At 36.9% G+C, this 20,976-nt stretch overlaps 1 protein-coding gene across 2 annotated transcripts; it reads right to left on the bottom strand.

Annotated features, from left to right (window-relative positions):
• Positions 1–225: 225 nt before the first annotated feature.
• On the bottom strand, positions 226–15,463 carry EFHB (EF-hand domain family member B). Of its 2 annotated transcripts, none has more exons than XM_031057666.1 (13): positions 15,414–15,463; positions 14,854–14,913; positions 13,805–14,042; positions 12,402–12,582; positions 11,663–11,773; positions 9,932–10,058; positions 9,473–9,556; positions 7,668–7,735; positions 6,117–6,271; positions 5,105–5,312; positions 4,529–4,732; positions 3,544–3,725; positions 226–655 (listed from the first exon to the last, which is right to left on the bottom strand). In XM_031057666.1, exons 4-13 carry the CDS (start codon positions 12,523–12,525, stop codon positions 491–493), a joined length of 1,428 nt encoding a protein of 475 aa, XP_030913526.1. In that variant the 5' UTR covers positions 12,526–12,582; positions 13,805–14,042; positions 14,854–14,913; positions 15,414–15,463; the 3' UTR covers positions 226–490. The 2 variants fall into 2 exon arrangements, with proteins under 2 accessions (XP_030913526.1, XP_030913525.1); XM_031057665.1 differs by lacking the exon at positions 15,414–15,463 and adding an exon at positions 15,228–15,330 and having other exon boundaries at positions 13,899–14,042.
• Between the last annotated feature and the right edge of the window lie 5,513 nt (positions 15,464–20,976).

Raw genomic sequence — 20,976 nt, 5'->3', positions numbered from 1 at the left:
CACTTCTTAACCTATAGGTTTTTATGGAGTCTATTTCATGACAGCACTTTAGATCCCACACCTATTGTTATTTACCTTTCTTACTATTTGACTGTAAAGCACTTTCTCATACGAATGCTCAAACATCTCAAATACTTTGCCACAAGCAGATCTCTGTTGACAAGAATTATGGAACATGAGAAGAAAGGGAAAATGCCATGATATGATAGTAATCTTTGACAAGCCTTGAGTATCTGAAACATTTATTTTTAGCACTTTCAGAAGTGTTTTTCCATTTATAAGAGAAAAAAATAAATTTAAAAATTGAAAATGGGATATATTCTTACTACGTTTACAAGCATGGATACCAGTTCCTACCAAATGCAATGATTCATATATATGTGGTGAACCCACTACTCAGAAAGACAATACACATATAAATATTTGTTGTTTACTTTTTTATTCAGCACCAGAATTATGACTAATGTTAAATAAAGGCAGTGCCCAGAGACTAGAATTCTATGCCTGATTCATGTATCTTATTCAGTATATTCCACATACTTTCTTCACAATCACAAAGCTCTTTTATCTCATGTTTTGTACACACTTGCTTCCATATTTCTTCAAACCTTCCATCTGAAGCATTCATGCCCATATTGTGGAGAATTTGTTTAATCTATAAAAATAATACAAAATAATGCAATTAATGTAATTCTAGTCAGCATTTTGTTACACTCTACAGTGTCTGGCTTTGACATATTTAGCAATCTTTATTTGCCAAAGAATATTTTCCCCCTCTTAAGTTAAAACTACAGACCACATCCCGCATCCTTAACGAAAGAAGTTCCTATTTAAGTAAATCTGAATCTTATTGCAATGAAAGCTGTACAAAATTGTCTGTAATGAATACAGTAATGTTGATGCACTGCTTCAATGCTGGGACAAAAATCAAATACAGAAGAGTAAGGGAAAAGTAAATGTTTTTCAAAAGCCCTAAGTTCTGTTCATCCACTCTATTTTTGCTGTCTACAGTTACCAACACAAATCAGATTCTATTATCTGCATTTCACAGCAACAGTACTACACACAAGGTCATCAGCTGGTATAGATAAGTGGGTGAAGTGACTAAAATGAAACGGTTCACATCAACTTTGAGCCTTGCTATCATTTTACACCAAAATAATCCAGCAGAAGGGATTTTTTTCCATGCTTTCTCATTTGGATGTTTCCTGCTGCATGCTCCATTACACTGACCTATTGACTCATTAGAGGAAGGTAACTTTAGAAGAATATTGATGCACTCTGTGCTTCTGTTAGTATCAGCAAACATTTGGCTTCTTCAATTGTATCATATATGTGTTTGTACACATTTATGCTATGGAGACTTTATGCACACTTTGATAAAGACCTTTAATACAGTCAAATCAGCCTTGTTATACTGTCTTTTATATTTTTGTATAAATATAGGCCTGATCCCCAATAGAGCAAATCTTCAGCTTCATCTTAGCCAATAAATCTATGAGAAAATCTTTAGTCTGTGCAAAATCTTTAGTTTGTGCAAGATGAAATTGCAGGAGGAAAAAAGGGACTGAATTTTGCTTCTTTAAGCATAAGTGTTGTTTCAGTTACATCAATCATTTTTTTTTACTACCCACAAGTAAAACAAACCAGATCAGATCCATTGTCTTCAAGAAGCTAGTGAAATATAGAAATTAAACTAAAAGCAATATTCCTTCACAGGACACCACAGCAGGAAGAATAAAGGACTACATGTTCTCATAATTTGGCTTCACCATGTTAAGAGAGAGCTCTGTCCTGACTCATCAACTGCTGTAAAATCACCACTGACCAAACCACAGACTATTGTCTGCAGACAGGATAAAACTCACTCTCACCTATGATCAACATGCTGCATACAAATCACATACTATTCCTCAACTACATAACTTCTATTCTCTTCAACAGACTGGAGAGAATTTCAGTGAAGAAAACAGCAAGCCAAAGAACTATTTTGTTCTTTTACAATAAGATGAGTCACCTCATGAAACTCTTTCGTAGTCAGAATCTGCATTCATTTCTACCACACTATACAAAAACAATATTAAATTACTCTGAGCTTTCATCTAATAATAATATCATATAATCAAAGAATAATTTCATTAACCATGAAATTTTTGGAAATATTAATTATACATATCAAAACAATAATCATAAAATTGCCAAATATCCCATTTCATGAACATAGGGTGTTTCAACAGACTCAGACGTGGTTCTGCACTGAATTCTATATAGCTGGTATAGTCTACAATAGAGTATGACATCTCAGGACATGTTATAACTTCAAAGAACAGCTCTATCTAGTGCCTGACAGATGTAATTGGCAGATGTTATTGGCTTCTCAATGAAGCATGAATTCCATTTACCATTAGCTATTTGCTGCATGCACTCATTTCCTGCTTTCAGAGCTAGATTATAAAGTGGTACATGTACACAACATTCTAACAAGGTGTTTGATGAGCATGACACCACACCTTCTACCGCCAGTCACCAACCAGCAACACTATTTTTTGTAAAATATATATTCAATTTCTAGATCCACTTGCAAACATGACTGCTGAATATTTAATATAATGAGTAGAGGTCATTAAAGTAATGAAGAAGAGGTTGCCACAGCTTCTTTTCTCATTTTAGATTGGAATTTCACATTTCATCACAATTGTCTAATAAACTGTATTTCATGTAATGAAGTTCTCTCTTAATATTTTTTCCCTATGAATTGTATACAAATGTAAAAACAAAGCGGTAAACAATACTGAAGAAGAAACAGCAAAGTTATTTTAGTATTTATGTGAGAGAAATTCTGGTCTGTGAGAAAACAGAGTGGTAGGAGGCTGCAGATGTATCAGAGAAATCATGGGGTCCCCAAGTAAGTCCCTAGAGTCTCATGTCCCATCTTTGTCTTCAGAATCATGAGACAGCACAGCATTGCTGTGTGACTCCCAATGTCCTCCATCACTATACAGATGCTTTGTAGACCTGAGCCTACAACTGTGACTCAGCAGAGCACTTAAAAGGTACCCTCAAGTGGTTTGCTGCATTTGTCATTAGCAAAACCTGCCACGTTTGTCTGAGGAGAGACACTTTTGATAAAATTTTCCATTAAACACCCCTATGTGATAGAAATTATTCATATACATCTTTAAAAATCTCCTTGTGGGGCTTTTTAAGACATTTCATGGAATACCTTAGATTGGAAGAGATCTCTGGAGACCATTCATCCAATCACATAATCATAGCGGGGCTAACTTTACTATTAAACCATGTTGCTTGAGACCTTGCTCAGAAATTTCAATAGCTTGGATCACAGTAAAATTAATATCTATCATCTTTATGAATAATTTAGAATGTGAAGACTACATATTTTTCAGACAGCTGAATGGATGTAAAGTAAGATGGTAATGTTGCACTATGAATTTTACAACCTGTTTACTTGATGACTTCCCACTCCCATATGGCTAGCAGAATCATTATCTTGGAAGAATATTCTGAAGAAATTCACTATACCTCTGCCTTTGGTCTCTTTTTTAAAAGATGTTTTTCATATACTCCCTTTTGACTGAAGACAGAAGGGTACAGAAGTGAAAAACTACTGCCCTGGTCACCATAATTAGTCGTGTCACTGAGCCGGCAAACTTGAGGAGCAGGAATATCTGTACGAATACTTGGAACACCACACAATGGATAACCTGTGAAAATCAATCAACAGGTAGCATGGATAAATAGTGCCAGGGAGGAGAAAACATTTTGTATGAAATAAGAAGAAATGTGATGCTTGACATATGTAACTTGTTATTGAACCTAATTTTCTTCCTTGTATCCTTTTTCAGATTTTTAGAAATCCTGGCTTCAGCTATATCACGAAGTGTAAAAACAAGGAACCCTGGAGTAATATACTAGTACTGACTTACTTAGTATTCCCAGCTGAAACTATTTTAGGTGATTATGTTATCATTATATTGCAAAGGTTTCACATTGTTGTCTCCTTAGTGTAAGGGTTTCATATCTCCTTGATGTTTCTCACGGGCAGCTCCCCCAAGCACTGACTTTCGTCTTCTTGCAGTAGCCAACTGGCTCCAGTTCCCCTCAACCAACCAATCCACTCTTTTATAACATTCTTCTTATTGCCTACAGCTGTGGCCTGTTAAAGTCAGGCCTGCTCCTAATCTTTGATAATTAACCCAGCTGCAACTCTTTAGGGGGTAAGACTACCTTCTATACTACCTTTATTTTCTTATATTCTATCCCCCTACATGATCGTAAGGAGATATGGTTCTCCCAAATTTACTAGCATAATTTCTCAAAGACATCTAGATTAATTTCAATGTTGAATAGTCCATCCCTTCCAACTCCTAATCTTAAAAAAAACTTAGCTTAAATAAATTAATTTGCTATTTTACATTAGTAGAACCTGTAGCAACACTTTTAACTTTGCTCCCGATTTTGTCTTAAATAATGCTCACAAGTGAGCAGCACAGTCCACTGTACTTACAGGATGTTGGGATACCACCAACTACAGCATTGTACTGAGAAGATGATGTTTGATAATTGGTATATACATGGTCTGTTGATCTTGTAAGTGGTTTTGGCATCTTTTCTGAGCTTTCTGGTTCTTTTAACTCAAGATCTTTCTTTTCTGGCAGTGGTTCATCCTCTTTCTTTGTGTCTTTGGGAAGATAGGCATCTAATTTTTTCCCTACAAAAGGAAAAAAGTTATGAGACAGCCAAGATATATTATCAACATATTATAGACTAAGAGGCAAAAAACTTTGTTTGAATAACTGTAAAGGAGGTAACATAATTCATCTACATTTCTGATAATGCTTCTAGGAGATGTTTTACTTTCTGTTGATATGTATTACTAAGGAAACTTCCCAGTGTCAATCTCAGCATGCAACACAGAACTCCAGGATTCTGAAACACATCTGTACCTGAGATGCTGGTAGTTAAATCAGTCTCTAAATCCTACCCTTCTGAAGGAGCACCTAGTTTACAACAGCAGTGTCCTTTCAACAGCTATCCTAAGAACAAGATCATCCCCATATTTTCCCAGTATTAAGGCATCTACCTTTTGTAATTATTTTTTCTTCAAACTCTTTAACACCCATTTTATCTTTCCAGTTCAGAAAGTTTGCAAAGTCCCGGTAATTAATCAGACCATCCTTATCCAAATCACAGCAGTCAAATAAGGATTCCAGGAGCTCATCATCCAGATTCACATTCAGCTGAGAAAAGATCTGTCGTAGCTTGTCCTTGTGTATCATTCCATCACCATTCTATTACAAAGAAAACAAAACAGTTGTTATATTCTATGATTCTCTAACAGCCATCATAAAGTAACTTCACCAAAAGAAACACATACATGTGTTTATAGGTGTATGTATATATATTTATATATACATATAAATAGCACCAGACACACTATTTCAAGAAGAGTAATATTGCTGAATACAAAAAAAAACCCTAAGTATTTTAGAAATCTAAAAAGTGTCAAAAAGTAATTTTCAACTTAAATAATACAGTGATTTGAGAGTAAAAGTGTGACAGGCTATTGTGACAAGATAGCAATCTAATCATAAATGTTGAGGAAAGGCCAAGATATCTTTAAAAGTAAGACATCAATCATTCTGTATACATTACAATTAATGTTACATATGAAATGTCAATTACAATTTTTTTTCCAGAAAGAAAAAATGAAAATACCTGAAATTCTGAGGCTTGGCAACTCAGTCAAAAAGTACAGCTTGGAAGAAAATATGAACGTAACCCCTTCCATTGTTTTCTCTTTACAAAGGAATGCCAGATTTTGAAGCCCAAAAATTGTTAAGATTACTCCTGCTTGTGTGTCCCTTGCTCTCTCTAACCTGGATATTCCAAATAACATTACGAAAAGCTCCAAATACTATTGTGTCTAATTCCATAGCATATCACAGTAAGTGAGACATAAGATATATTCACAGCTACAGTCTTCATCAATATTTGCCTTGTTATGCTTGTGTTTCTTCTCATCTGTATCTCTATAGCACAGGAGCGCTAATGTCACACATTCCTTTACACTTATACCTTTTGAGAGCACTAACCTTATCAAAATGTCTTAATGCTTCTAGTAACACATCAAAATTCTTGTAGTTAGCTTTCTTCAGACTTTCTCGAACTGCAATCAAGATAACTCTTTCTCTGTCCTTCCCACGGAGGAACTCACATGGAACTCGGACATGAAGAAGATCATGAACGTCTATAAAAATGAACAATTCCTCAATTAGTTGTGCATATACAGTAGTCAGACATTTACCAAAAAAAAAAAAAAAGATTGCATTCATTAGGAAAAGGAGAATTTCAGTTTCAAGATGCTGATTTTCAGCACTGCTGCACAGCTGATACAGCCATTTAATTGCAAGATCAAATGGTCCACATCATTATTTCTTTACTCACACACAGTAAATATCAAAAATTTTGGAACGTGATAATGTAGATTCACAAATCTATCCACTGCTTCCAAAAGCTTCTAAAAGCAGTAGTTTTTACTCAATGTCCAGATAATTGAGAAAAAAAGAATATATATTATTGATCTACCACTTCTGTCATATTCCACATACTTATGAGATATAAGTATATACCTATATACTATCCAAAATTTAGTATTTCGGGTAATTATATATCACAGGTTTCTAGAAAGACAAAGCAATATTTTTATGTTACTGTTCCCATTTTTCATGTATCTTAACTTTATCAGTATTTTTAAACACTTTAGCACACTGAGTTACAATCTTCATCCAAATTCCCATGGTGCCAATGTCACTTTCTAGAGTGCAAGAATTTCATTCACAGTACAATAACAAACATGAGCAGCTCACTTAATCCCCCTCTAACAGCAGTGTACAAGCATTATTTCCTACTTGTTAATTATGAACTCTTTTGTTCAGTTCCTTCTGCTCTTCCTTATAGCATGAACTTTATTACACTGCATAGTAAAACATGTAAAAGATTATTCACTCTTTGAACAGACTTTCTCTGGCCCAGATTAACTGTATGACTTTGATCCACTTCATTTTTTTTCTTCCAAATTATTGACTGTGTTCTTTAAGTATTAAACACAGTGTTAAAATATCATCAATCCCATTGACTATTTGAGCTGATTAGCTTTCAAAATTTTGTCATAATGAAAATAAAAAGGTTTTTTTGCACTCCACTTTCTATCTCCTTGCAACTTTCAAAAACTTATTATTCCTCTTTATTGCTTGTAATTTTTACTCTCTTTAGAGAAGTGCTTGAGAAATCATTGAGAGGGAATATGCATGATTGATTAAAATAGCCATTTTAGTTTGTCACTTTGATGTCAATAAGGATTTTCTGCCATTTCCCATTTTGTTACATTTAGCTACAAAGGCTTTAAAAAAGAAAAAAAACCCAGCACGATAATCCCAAACCTAAAACTTCTTTAGTTTTGACATTTACTTTTTTCCCACTAGCAACTTAAAATCCACTCAAATTTACATTTCAAAAATTTACTGTCAACAAATTGTTGTACCTTGCCTCTTAAAATTATAGGAAAATTGTATATACAACCAACAGTTATTACTTCAGCAGAGTTTCATCAGCAAGGTAAGATTTTATTCTGCTCTTGAGCTTACCATATTCATCTGGACGGATCGCCAATCCAAACGTATGGTCTGGGGGAACATTCATAGTATCTGCTATGCTGTCAAAAAGAACATTTTTTGTTAATTGCCAAACAGTTTATTAATACCCAAAATAAAATCTCAGCTACTGTTAAAAAAAATGATTAATAATAGGGATGATACTCATAGTTTACCTGAAATTTGTTTATCAGGACTTTGTTTCAACATTACCATACCAGAAAAGCAAAGCTTTACAACCTGATTAGAACATTCACTGCTTGTAACATAACACAGCCAAATGCAAACATTAACTTTTTGAACATTTATGCTCATTAAAAAGAAAACCACTCTATGCCATTTTTCCAAAGAAAATAATAGAAACATGCAAGAAAAGTCCTTGTAGAAAAAGAATGGGAATATTTAGACAAAATCTCCAACTGAAATGTCTGAAATAAACTACTTTTGGATAAAGTGGAAAAATTGAATCATATGTCTGCTTTTCCATGTGCAATTTTTTGTCTACCAAAACCAGCAACTAAGCCCATATCCATGTGGAAAACTTTTCTCAGTTCTATTTTCCAAAAAGTGAAGATTTTCCTTTTGACATTAAAGAACTGTTTCCTTTTTTTAATTTTAAAAATATACAATGCTCATTTTATTTTTAATATTTAAATAATTAAAACACTTATCTGAACTAAAAATCCCCATCAGAATTTAAAAGATTATGAGTGCTTTGTTCTAAAGCACAAAACAAACAAACAAAAACCCACACACAGAAATGGAAATACCACAATCTAAAAACTACTATGCATATTTTTCTTTTGTCATTTTCATATCACACATAGGATGTGGATGGCATAAAATTCATTAAATAAGATTAAGTTTCACCTATATCTGTCTTGTAATATTAGTGCTGGGTTTCAGCCTGCAGTGCAGCCCATCCCTGACTGATCACACTGCTTTGTGTTGCTCATGCTCCAAGTCTGTCTCACAGTAAGATGGGACACAGTGACAAGGAGAGAAGAAACTGACTTGTATTTGTGCTCACTGCTCACATGCATTTATGAGAACACTTCCCCAGATCAACCTAAGCCTGGGATCTTGAGTTCAAAATTATATGTTGCCACCAAAGTCAGTGTTAGTGAGCCTCCAGATATATTTTTGCAGAAATCTAGAGCATCTGCAAAGACACCCTTCAGATACATTCAGGAGCCCTAGATCTGCAGCACACCTGGATCCTAACCACACTGTACCTTATGACTTCTGTGGTGCTTCATAAGTGCTGTTCTGTAAAGTTACAAACTGTCCCAGATTGCTTCATAAATGTCAGTCATTCTAATGATTCAACAGAGATTGGTAAATGCTGCTAGGTAATAAAATTTAGTTCCATGTCCTTTTCCAAGGAAGTAATACAGTGAGATTACAGACGACGTAACGAAGACCACCAAAAATAGTGTAAGAGTAAGCAAAATGGACAAATCCCAAAACATTAGGTGATATGTGTCAGTCCTTTCAAACCTTTCTAATTGCAAAATACTGGGAGAAAAAAATGTCTTAAAGAGTGTTTGACCAGTTAAACAGTAAGACCTAACTTCACTACATGGACACAGTACAGCCCTTACTAGAAACTTGTGTACTTATCAGCCTAATTAGGGCAAGTAGAAGGTCCTCTTCTGTTAAATGAGTGCTGCACTGGAAGCATTAAGCACACAGTTATATTTCTTATCCAAGACATAAAAAGATACTGGAGAAATGGCAAAAGTGAGTGAATTTTGTGCTTGATCTATTTGTAACAGAAGGTATCTTTGCTTACTTACGGATCAAAAACTTTTCCAACCAGAGGCTGGTATTTTTCCTTGAAATCGTCACTTCGTTTTGACACAAGGTGTGGTCCTCTCTTCCTACAAATTACAAAAATAACTCCTTCATATTTTTTAAAATACACAATATTTTTAAATACTCAATATTTTTTTCAATAATATTTTAAAATATTATATATATATTAAAAGAAAACAGCAACTCCTCTCACCTTAGTGATTAAACTATCTTGCTACTTAAAATCAAAGGGCTTTACATAATGCTTAAGACATGCCAAGAGTTGTTATATGGTAAAAGTTATCTGGATAAACTGTTCTGAAAATCACATCTTGCATTTTCTATTCAGTTCAGTACAGCTAAGGATAGCACTGTGAGATATACAATTTTCTTCAAATAGGAAGACCCACTCTTCCTGATACTTTTTTAAATAATTAATTAGTTAACTCATTGCAACTTACGAATCCAGGTCCAAAACCCAATTGAAGGTCTTGGCTGTATTTCGCCCATCTTCATAGTGAGGGGTTTCCATTCCATAAACAAAAGACTTGTCAAAGTGTGAGTTATACTTCCTATTGACTGATTCCCCTGCAGAAAAAACAGGCATTTCAACCTGTGTAAAACATCTAAGGAAGAAAATTGTACCCAGTATCTTCATTCTTAAGACAAAACGATGAAGAAACAAAGGCAAATAACTAACAAACTTGTTCAATTAAAGATAAATAATTTGCATTCTCCCTGTTTATTGAGTAGTTAGGAACAATCTCATTGTCAAAAGTGAAAACTCAAAATAAAAAGCAAAACTGCTTCAGTTGGATGTTCTTTTATGTCTGATTAAAGACAAGCCCAACAGAATAAATTAAACCATGTAGCCTAAGTGGTGAGGGTCAAGCAAACGTTGCTTTATAATATCTACACTTGAGCAGAAATATGTACCATTTGATTTATTGTTTTCAAAAAATGCAAAAAATGTTTTTGACGTTGCATTTTCAGATATACTCTTGCTATGTCTTTTTGTCACAGAAAAAACAGTCATTCTTTTCCTTCAAGGTCTTTTCAATCACCTTTTAAAAAGAATTATAATTAGAACTTTCAAAAATATTATTCACTGAATGTTTTCTAATAAGGGCTCCATATGGCTGTATGGCAGCACGCATTTTTTACACTATTGGTGGGGCAAATAGCTGACATTTTTTCTGTCAGTCTGCTTCTGACTTGGCCTCTCCATGGTGGATGGATGTTACAAGAGAGACAGAAACAGACAATGAATAATTTCACTAAAATGCCCAAGAAAGGCAGAGAAGAGAGGAAATGAAGTTACAGGTTTGGCCAATTTATACCAACACTATCTATAGAATAACTTCTCAGTGAGACAATAAAGTATTATAATTTCACATCTATGTAATAGTCTCCACATAAAATTTACATTTTCAGCCAAAGTGAAAGTCATGGAACTGGGAAAAATAGAAGTGGCTGCAAAAAAAAAAAGTACTGCATTTTAGAGTTCTATTTGTTGCTCTGCTCCTGTGCAGACCTGTGAAATAAAGGGTAACCATCCCTGAGCAGACCACATCACACAGGCACAGCCCCCAGGGGCTGAAGCAATGCAGGCACAGCTCACAAATCCACGGGGAGGATTCTGTAGGCTGAGGAACCTGCATTCCAGAGAGCCACCCAGCAGCCTGAAATTCTTCGCAACCAGATCTTAATGCTAAGCTCCTCATCAGAAAGTCTGCCTGCTCTGAAATTCTGTTCAGATCCTGAAGAAAGACAGAAACTAGAGGAAAAAGTACTGGAATGGGTTGGGCTCACAGTGTATGACTTCGAATCTGAGATTGCTTTCAGTGGCATAGACAATGTCAAACTCAGTAAGCAACCAGGACATCTGTGAGTTTCTAGTTCCCTGGAAATATTTTGCTTTTCAAACAGCACCCAAAAGAAATCAGGCTTCCAACTCCTTCATGAAGTTCTTACACTGTGTTAAATGCCCATCCTGAAGTGATTGACAGTTCTATAAACTGAGATCATGCTCTCTCCCTTGCTTTTTCTTCACATCATTTTTAAAAGTAATATATATTGTATTAATACAGTGGTTAAAATTAATAGTTTATATCTCAAAAAATAGCATACAGTAGGCACTGAACACACAAGAGGAACTTTTTATGTGGTTTCTTATGAGCCTTTTACCTTACCCACGTAATAATCCTCATGTGAGAGAACATACAAATCATGTCCTTCTCTCGCTTTTTTATCCACTTCCTCAAAAGTTTTTGGTGGATTTACAAGCTCTCCAGCTGTTAAATCTGGAAACAAATAAAGAATGTATGGTTGGGGGAGCTAAGGGGGGTGGATATCTTGTTTCATTCATTCTTAATTGTAAACAATACCTTGTTAGAGAAGTTGCTAATACTGTGGAAGGATGATCCTTCTTACCACATTGCTAGTCAATCTATATTCATCTAATGAATAGATGAATAAATATCTAATTCATTATTCACATAATGACATGGGACTACGGAGAGAATCACAGAAACCCAGATGAACAAAACTTTTGCAGTAAAGCTACATCAGCAACACAGATGTGATTTTCTCCAGTCTATGGAGGAAAGCTACACATGTCAAGGAAGTTTCTTCCATGAGAACTATTAGAGTTGTTGGGAAAAGGAAGGTAAGTTGACAGCTACCCTACAGTTTTCCCAGGAAATCTATAAAGACAGAAAGGAAGAGAGCCAAAAGCCCTGGTAGTTAGCATATGTTCTCAGTTGCTTGTTTCTTATCAAAATGGAAAAATTTTTAGGCCTTTTAGTAGTTGTTATTTAATACCTCTTCTCTTAAAATGGAGTTGTTGGAATCACAGAGCATGTGCTAGATACTAAATTGCAAATTATCTTGTATTTACAAGAAATATGTTTTAATGGCACATTTTCCTACCTTTGAAGATTTTAATTCCAAATGTAGTTTTAATTATATCCAAGCCCTCAGGTAACTTCAAAGATTGATCATGTGATTTACCCAAAGGTGCTTCACGATTACTGGAGTAAATTGCTTCTTTCATGTCTTGTATCTTTTCTTGAAATTCACTTTTAGGAACTGGACTTACCAATGAAGCTACCTGAAGACATCACAAACAACACCAGAGGCAGGAAAACCAACAAACTTTGATCATTCACACATCACTATGACTACCCACACAAACAAATTTTGCTCATAAGTATTCTAATGAGATCTTCCATGGTTACACTGACATAATTTTATCCATTGAGTTGCAAACCAAAACTGTATCTTGAGAGAAGACCACTAATAGCCAATGCTATGCTACATTTCCAGCTAAATAAAATATTTATTGTGAGATATTTTTATTTTTTTGCTAGCTTTTCCACATTTTAATATATACATTTTCTGACTGTAGTCTTTCTTTTCTTAGCACATATTAGAAATTATAGTCAAATTATAATGTGATCAAATCTAAAGTGATTTGATTTTTCAGGCTATCAAAGTAAAGAAGATTCTAGAGAAGATTTATTATTAGGCTCTCATTAAATAGTATATAAAGAAATATTGAAAAGATTAGTAGCAAATACGATTGATCCAAACCCATGCTTAGCAAACTGATTAGGCTCCCAACCCTTCCTAGAGATAATATTTAATTAATAATGCAAAGTCTTCAACAGAGAGTAATTGAGTACAGATCAATCCATTCAACAAAAAACTTCTAAGGAAAGCCACCAAAACCTGGTTGTCCTTCATTTTGGATATGCCTAATAAATGTCCTACTCAACATCCTAGAATACGAGGACTTACTTCCTTCCTAAAAATACACTTTACTAACACAACTGCTATTTTTAGAGACAGGAACACCAACTGTGTGATAAAACTACCAATGATCTCATCAGTTGTTTGATTACAGATTACAAAAATCATTTCTAGAGAGTACACACAAAATAGGCTGACATATGCAAACCATCACTTTTTGGCTAAAAAATCAGTTTCTAGCCAAAGGTATGAAAGCATACAGAATAATTACACCAAACTGTAAACACACTTGCAGATAACAGCTCTTTTGCTAAGAGCTCAACTGATTTTGTCTCTGTAACCCACATAAAAAAAAAAAAAGGAAAAGTAAGCAGCAGAATTTGTGGGCAGAAGACTGTTCATGAACTTAAATCTTGAAATGAAATTAACAATTTAGTAGTCATTATGAAAAGTTACATCACTGCTAACAGTCACTGAACTTCAAATATTTTCCAGGTTCAATAATACTAAGTCCTATGATTTGACCACAGAACTCAGATCATTCACAGCAGCTGTGAAATGCTGCAGTATAAATCACTCACCTTTATCCCTGACTATGAAGACATCAGTTGCTTTTATTAAGAACACTCTTAAGAGGTTCATTCTTAAACAAGAGTAAAGGAGTCATATTCTTACACTGCATTGGGAGGTTGACTTTATGCCATGTGTCAAGTGAGTTGCAACGTCGGGATCATCTGCACTGCCGTAGAATATTATTTTAGCACCAGGAGCTGGATCTGTTGTATTTCGAAACTTTCGTACAGCAGTGGGAGTAACAGGCTATATGTAAGGCAAAGCAAAAACAAGTTTACACCAGACATTCACAAAATGTTAATGAAAAGAAAATGTACTGCAGACGTTTGTGTCATCCCAGATATAAGAACAAAATATGAGGATGCTTTAGGGCTGCAGTATATGCACATACTCCTGCAGATGCTGATACTGTGAGCGTAAGGTCAACATAACCCAGAATAAATTTTATCAAACTAGCACTGTTAAGTTTCAGCACTTCCCATATTTTACTTTTTTTTTTAATTTGGGTAACAGCTACTTCACATGTTCTTGATGAAAACTAGATGTTACAATTATAAATTTCAGAAAGCTTTAACTCAATTCAAAATTTCCACCATCAATGAAGCAATTTTGGAAATTATTTAAACTAGACTGTTGGGGTTTCTTTAATTAACATTTAAAGGGAGACCTGCTATTTACAGGATCCATTTGTGTCTCAGTAGCCTCTGACTCTTCAGGGCCAAGGGGAAGGGCCAGTGGGATTCCCAATTCCGGCAGGCATCCTTGTAAAGAAGAACCTCCATCAGAAGTAATAATAATTTCCAATAATTACTGCAATTGCATTACCAGAGGGGAAAACTGCCTAAACAATTATATTTAGTCCCAACTAAGCAAGCACAGTGACTTTTGTAAAACATGTGGAATGAAAATGAACAGCCAGAAGTGTTTTCCAGTCTTGCCAGCTAGTCTCTGTAATTCCACAGGATAAAAAACAACATTGAAATAAACGGTAGTTTCAAAAGCGAAAGGATGTAGGAAAAAAAAAAAAAAAAATGGAGCAGCTGCAAAACCAACTCACCTTGGGTGTCTCTTTGAGACAACTCGCAACCGTGTTGCCCGCTGGACTCAACTTTCCAGCCTAAACAATGCAATCAAAAAATAAATAACGTATAACGAAACTCGTAATAATACACACAACTAGTCAAACTGGGATCTGACATTATGCACGGGACGTTGTCCAATTGTCCCCGTTTTGATGGGGGTAGGAAGGAGACACCTTCATTTCTGGGAGAGAAGGAGCTCGCAGGGAGATGCGCCATCCCCGCCCACACGCTCCCCTCCTCCAGCCCCTTCCCTCGGGGACACTCCAGCCCAGAAAGGCACAGTAGCGAGGCACAGAAGCGGGGCGCGGCCCTGGGCCATTGGTGCGACCCCTTTGGCGAAGGCACTCACATTCGGCAGCTCCGGAGTCCCCTCGGGGAGCGTCTCTTTGGGGCATGGCGGTGGCTGCTCCGCCATGGCCACCGCTCACTTACTCTGCTCGCTCGGTAACGGCGGTGGCGGCGGCGCCGGCAGCCCTCGTGCGAGATGCGCGGTACGGCCGGCGCTCACAGAGCTCCGCCATGCCCTTGCACCCACCGCACTCCATCCTGCCCCTCAGAGAGCTCCGCCATCCCCTCGCACCCAGCGCCCCCTGTCCTGCCCCTCACAGCGCTCTGCCATCCCCTCGCAGTAGCGCCCACCTCTTCTCCCCTCACAACCCTCCCTCCACCGCCCTCAGCACCCGCCACCTCCCTTACATCTCACACCCCTCGTGAAAAGTCAGGAAATAAATTGCACTGGGCTGTTTTGTAAATGTAATGATCTAGAAAAATAATTAAGGCCCAGCCGCAGAGGTCGCACATTCCTTAGACTGACTGTAAAGTCTTTGAAACTCTACCAGCTTTCAGACAGGTGGGTTGACTCTTGAGGTTGAAATGAGGTCTTACATGGTCAAAAATTTGATCAAACTTTCAATCTTTATTACTGTAATATAAAATACTGCCTCTTTCACAAGTGTTGTCACATGCTATTAAAATATTGGGGCTGTTCCTCTAGAGAAAATTGCAGCTCACCCACACACAGCTTGGAGGTGGGAGAGAGAAGCCCATCAGCACTACCCCATGTATCAGACACGTGAGTGCTCTCACTGTTTGTCTTAAATGAGTCAACACCTCGTATATCTAACCCACTGTATTTGCCTTTTAGAAACAGATGTGGATTATTTCACAAAAGCAGCGTGGGTAAGACTGAACAAGTTTCACCACTGTTTAACAGACCCTCAGTTCTTACAAAGACTTTTATTCTCAGATCACATGTAGCAAACCATCATATTCTTCCCAGCCAAATATCTCAATTTAATCACATCTTAATCCATTCTCTATAGTCTTTCAATGGCAAAACCAATTTTAGATAAATACACAGACCTTAATTGTAATTAATCAAGCATTACCAGGTGTCACCATTTTATTCTCTGCTCTAACATTTGTTTAGTAAGGACTTTAGATGAATGATGCTAAATTAAAACTAAATTCCTTTCCTACAAATGGAAGGTGAGAGGCTCAGGCAGCCTCTGCTGTCTAATGATGTGCTCCAGCTGTCCAAGTCACCAACAGTACTTGTCAGTGCCATGATCCATGAACTTCCAGCACATACAAATGTATCTTGGTCTTCTCCAGGCAAGAAGCATAATGTATAGCATCAACTATGATCTAGCCGTGGCAATGCTGATGCCCTTTTACAAAAGATATTATGTGTTTTTCTGCTGTAGATGTGGCTGCACCACAGCCCTAGTATGGAACATCCATGTCCACTTGGGAACTAAAGAAGCTCTTGTAAAGTCTTAGTGTGTTCAGTTCTTTTCATATTTCAATCATATTTGTTGTTGCTTGAAGTTTTCCTGCAAAACAAAGCAATATTTTTGGTAGTTTAATAAATAAAATGATTGGTTATGTCTTGCCTTGTGATCCATTAATCTGTAAGGTTAAATTTCTATCTAGTAAAGTTGACAGAAGGGAGAACTATTTATAGAGAGGAAGAGCAAAGTACAGTCATGTAAAAATTAGATGGTAATAATGTGGCACAGGAAACTGGGATTTTTTTATCCCAGGATAAAATTCAGGAAATGGAATTTTTGTCCTAGTGTTTGTTGTATTTCTAGATGGCTCTCTACCTGTGCTCAAGGTGGTATCATTTTTATACCTTCTGTGCATTGCTGACTTATTTTTACCTTGTTTTTTTCCCCAGTAGGTGGCCACACTTGCTAACTGAAACCATACACTCAGCCCCGATGGAGTGGGTTGTGTCAAAGGCATAAAAATAGGACTTGGACATGTAAGAAGAGTGCCTATTGCAGAAACAAGTAGAGCAGAAGTCCTTTTTTTTTGCCTCTCTGTGCTTTTTTCGTTTTTTTGCAGAAACGTGGGTCCCTATAAATCAATTTGAAACCTACTGACAATACATTCTTTCCTACAATTCCTCCCATTCTGGAACCAGTGTCATGTCCATTCTTTCTTATACTGAAAGTTATTTTGGCCACAGAGAGTATTTGTGGAGCGGGAAGGACCTGTAATTTAAAGATGATGAATTAACAAAAACCAATTGAGCTCAATTTTAGGGAAAAAAAAGATTAAAACTTTCTTTACTTCAGCATGAATTTGTCATCTCCTATGTCAAAAGTAGAATCTCTAGAGAAAACTATTTGGAAAAAGTTGAAAATTTTCCATTCCACAGCAGCACTTTTTTTCCTCAACAGTACTTGACATTTCACTAGTTTCTGACATCCAATTCCCACAACCTAATGCGTTTTTCTGTCCTGTTTAGGCTAAAACGGGAATGGAAACTGTCCAAAACCCTACATTTTACTTTCTTTATGAAGCGCGAGCAGACCATGTTCTGCAACACAGCTCTCACTCTGACTGTGGTGCTGGCACAGACAGGAGTCAATGCACTAAGTTTGTATATTCCTGGAGGTCTGTGAAGGTCAGAGAACTCCATGTAAAACACTCAGAATGTTGTGAAACGTCTGAATGATGTCAGCCATGCTGATGCACTTTGCTGTTACAGCCTGGTTGCTTTCATGGTTTTATATTCAGTTCATTTATGGATAGGAAATTACTGTTTTCTATGCACTGCACACTTTCTGTATATTATGATATGACCAAGCCAATGTAGGTACAGAGAAAATGTACACAAGTAGAGATAGGAGACAGAAAAAAAGAAAGTTATAGCAAAAAAAAAAATAAAAAGAAAATTTGGGAAGTTCAAACACAATAAAGAGATTCTGCACATTCTCTAAAGTCAACTTCCACTTATTATTACACATCTAGCATTAGATTTAAATACAAAAAGCCTGAGCAGAACATTATATTAAAACTCTACAGAGAAATGCTAAAATAGATGGAATGCCACCTGGTGAAACCATGACCCACTAACATAAATTTGTTAATGTCACCCAGCAGTTTCACTTTTGGTATATGACACATGAACCACGATGAATTGTAACATGAAAACAAGACCACTGGTAGGGGCTATCTGTGTGATTTCAGAGCTTTTCTTCCACATCTTTTTGTGCAGACTACAACAGAAGAAACTTGCCTTCACCACTAGAACTCACAGAGACCTGTCAAGCCTGAAATACAGAAAAACAGTAAATACAGGAACTTGGTCATTTGATTGCTGCCACATTCTCTCATGCCTCTATTTCACACATTCACAGCGAACCCTCAGTGTTTGCTGTCCCACTCTGTCAGCATCAACCAGCTGTGAACAATTTGGGCATTTCACAAAGCGAGAGAGATGTGCTACAGCTCTGCCTTGCACTCAGAGAGTTAAGTTAGCCAGCAGAAACCTCCTGCATGTAAAACAGGCTTCCTAACAGCAACTATATCATGTGAATAGAGTTCCTGCATCAAAAATTCTATTTAGCCTTGAACTTTAGATACATCTGCTAATCTGAAAGATTATTTCAATTTTATGAAGAATTTATTTATATCAGAAGCATAGATAATGATCCTTACATATGGAATAGTATGGTTCTTTATTAGATAAGATTGAGTGAAACACGAAATGTCATGTATGACGTGTTAAATCTCTAAATGGAATTTAGTTCAAGTAATTCTAAAGTGTGTAAATTCTAAAGATTTGGTGTAATATTTTTCCACAAAAACTGTTCATGTATGTACTGTGTCTTACTGAGGTGGAGTTAATTTTCTTCATAGCAGCCTGAATGGTGCTGTGTTGGGCATTTGTGATTAAACTACTGTTGATAACACAGCAATACTTCAGCTACTGCTGAACAGTGCTTGCACAGGGTGAGGACTTTCTCTTTTTCCCCACTGTGTCATCAGCCCCACCTAGGGAGAAATGCTGCTGATGGTCCAGAAAGATGGGAGTGGAATACAGCCAGGACAGCTGACCCAAACTGATCAAAGGGATATTCCATCTCACACATGTTCCGCTCAGCAATAGAAAATGGAGGTGGACAAAGGAGATGTCTTCCAAGTGGGCTGCTGCTTGGAGACTGGCTGACACTGGCCTGTTTATGGGAGGTAGCCAGTGATTTCCTCTGTATTGCCTTTTTGCTTCCACTTTCCTTCATCTATTACATTGTCTTTAGCTTAGCCCACAAGTTCTCCTGCTTTTGTTCTTCCTGTTATGTTCTCTGTCTTGCTGCAGGGAGTGAGTGAGTGAGTGAGTGAGTGAGTGAGTGAGTGAGTGAGTGAGAAGCTCTCAGGTTGACTGGATATTGTCTGCTGTTCCAATGCATGCCTGTCAGGTGTGTAGTAAAACATTTGGTTATCAGGAATCTGCTGTTTGCTCAGCAAATCGTGCAATCCAGTTGAACATATTGAGACCAGACAGAGGGTTATGGCAAATAAGCAGTGTATTAGGGCAGGATTACATGATTTAAAGGACTACTCTTACATTTAGAAACCTCACCGCTCAAAAAAGTATACTTTACTTACACAAACTTGTTTCTCTAGATCTAGTCTGTCTGGCATTCTACATCACTAGTGAATGCAAAGACTACTTTCCTTTCTTTGAAGTGACATACTGGCCTTTCACAAAGCACTTACTAAGTGATTAACTTCCACTTAATAAGGCAGAAAGGAGAAATTGTTACTCTGAGACCAAACTGGTACCAATGGAAAAGTGTATGGAAAAGAAGAACTGAGGAAGATTAAAAAAACAATCTGTTTTCACTCCATTCACTTCATTATGTACAAGTATTTATATGTCATACTAAGGGAGGGGAAAGTAGCATAACACTGACCACAGGCTTTACTAACTTGATTTTTGCTTCATTTAAATATATGAGGTTGAAATAAAAAATATATTTTGAGAATGCAACTACATCAACTTGATTATTTCCTGTGATGGAGTATCTAAACAATCTTCATTAAATCATACCAATTACTAAATACCATTATTGATACACTTACTAAATGTCTTACCAGTTTGTTTCTTTGTTTCCTTCAAATGCCAACTCTCAGACCTTGTTAAAGCTGCTATGCTGAAGAAACACTTGATTGTTCTGTTTCTGCTGCAACCCACTCCCAGTCTGTGGCCAACTGGCCTTTATCCTGCTCTCTCGCAAGGTCACGCTTTGTGCTATGAAGCAATCAAGACTTGTTCTGGGCTTTATCAGTAGCTGTTCAAAAAAGGCAAATTCCCGATGGCAATTCAGGTTTTCCTATGTAGTTCCTCCTTTCAACTCATCTGACTAATAGCTTTGAAACTGGTTCTTCTGTTCTTCTAAAGGATTAAACCAGGACTTGTCTGTGTGTGCAATGCCCACTCCCATCCCTGGCCCCTCAGTGGCCTCCACAGGCCGCAATGCAGTCCCTAGAGGATTGGCAGAGAACCACGGAATAGTTTGGGGTGGGAGGGACCTTAAAGATCGTCCAGTCCCAACTCCCCTGCCTTGAGCAGGGACACTTCCTACTACAGCAGGACGCTCGGAGCCGCACCCAGCCTGGCCTTGAACACTGTCAGGGATGGGGTATCCTGAATTTCTCTGAGCAACCCATTCCAGTGCCTCACCACCCCCACCGTAAATGGAAGATGGAAGACGCGCGGGTCGCTCGCAGGGACTCTTCCCCCGGGCCCTGATTGCTGCCACAGCGGAAGACAGGGAACACCCTACATCCGAGTGTGGCCT

This window comes from Geospiza fortis, unplaced genomic scaffold, assembly GCF_000277835.1.
Source record: "Geospiza fortis unplaced genomic scaffold, GeoFor_1.0 scaffold95, whole genome shotgun sequence".
NCBI lineage: Eukaryota > Metazoa > Chordata > Aves > Passeriformes > Thraupidae > Geospiza > Geospiza fortis.
This window is presented reverse-complemented; position numbering and strand designations above follow the sequence as displayed.

Coding starts and splice junctions, on each gene's coding strand:
- EFHB (XM_031057665.1), bottom strand. CDS start 15,293: ATGGCGGAGCAGCCACCGCCATGCCCCAAAGAGACGCTCCCCGAGGGG. Junction 14,914..15,227: donor GGACTCCGGAGCTGCCGAAT/GTGAGTGCCTTC, acceptor TGCATTGTTTAG/GCTGGAAAGTTGAGTCCAGC. Junction 10,059..11,662: donor ACATGAGGATTATTACGTGG/GTAAGGTAAAAG, acceptor TTTTTTCTGCAG/GGGAATCAGTCAATAGGAAG.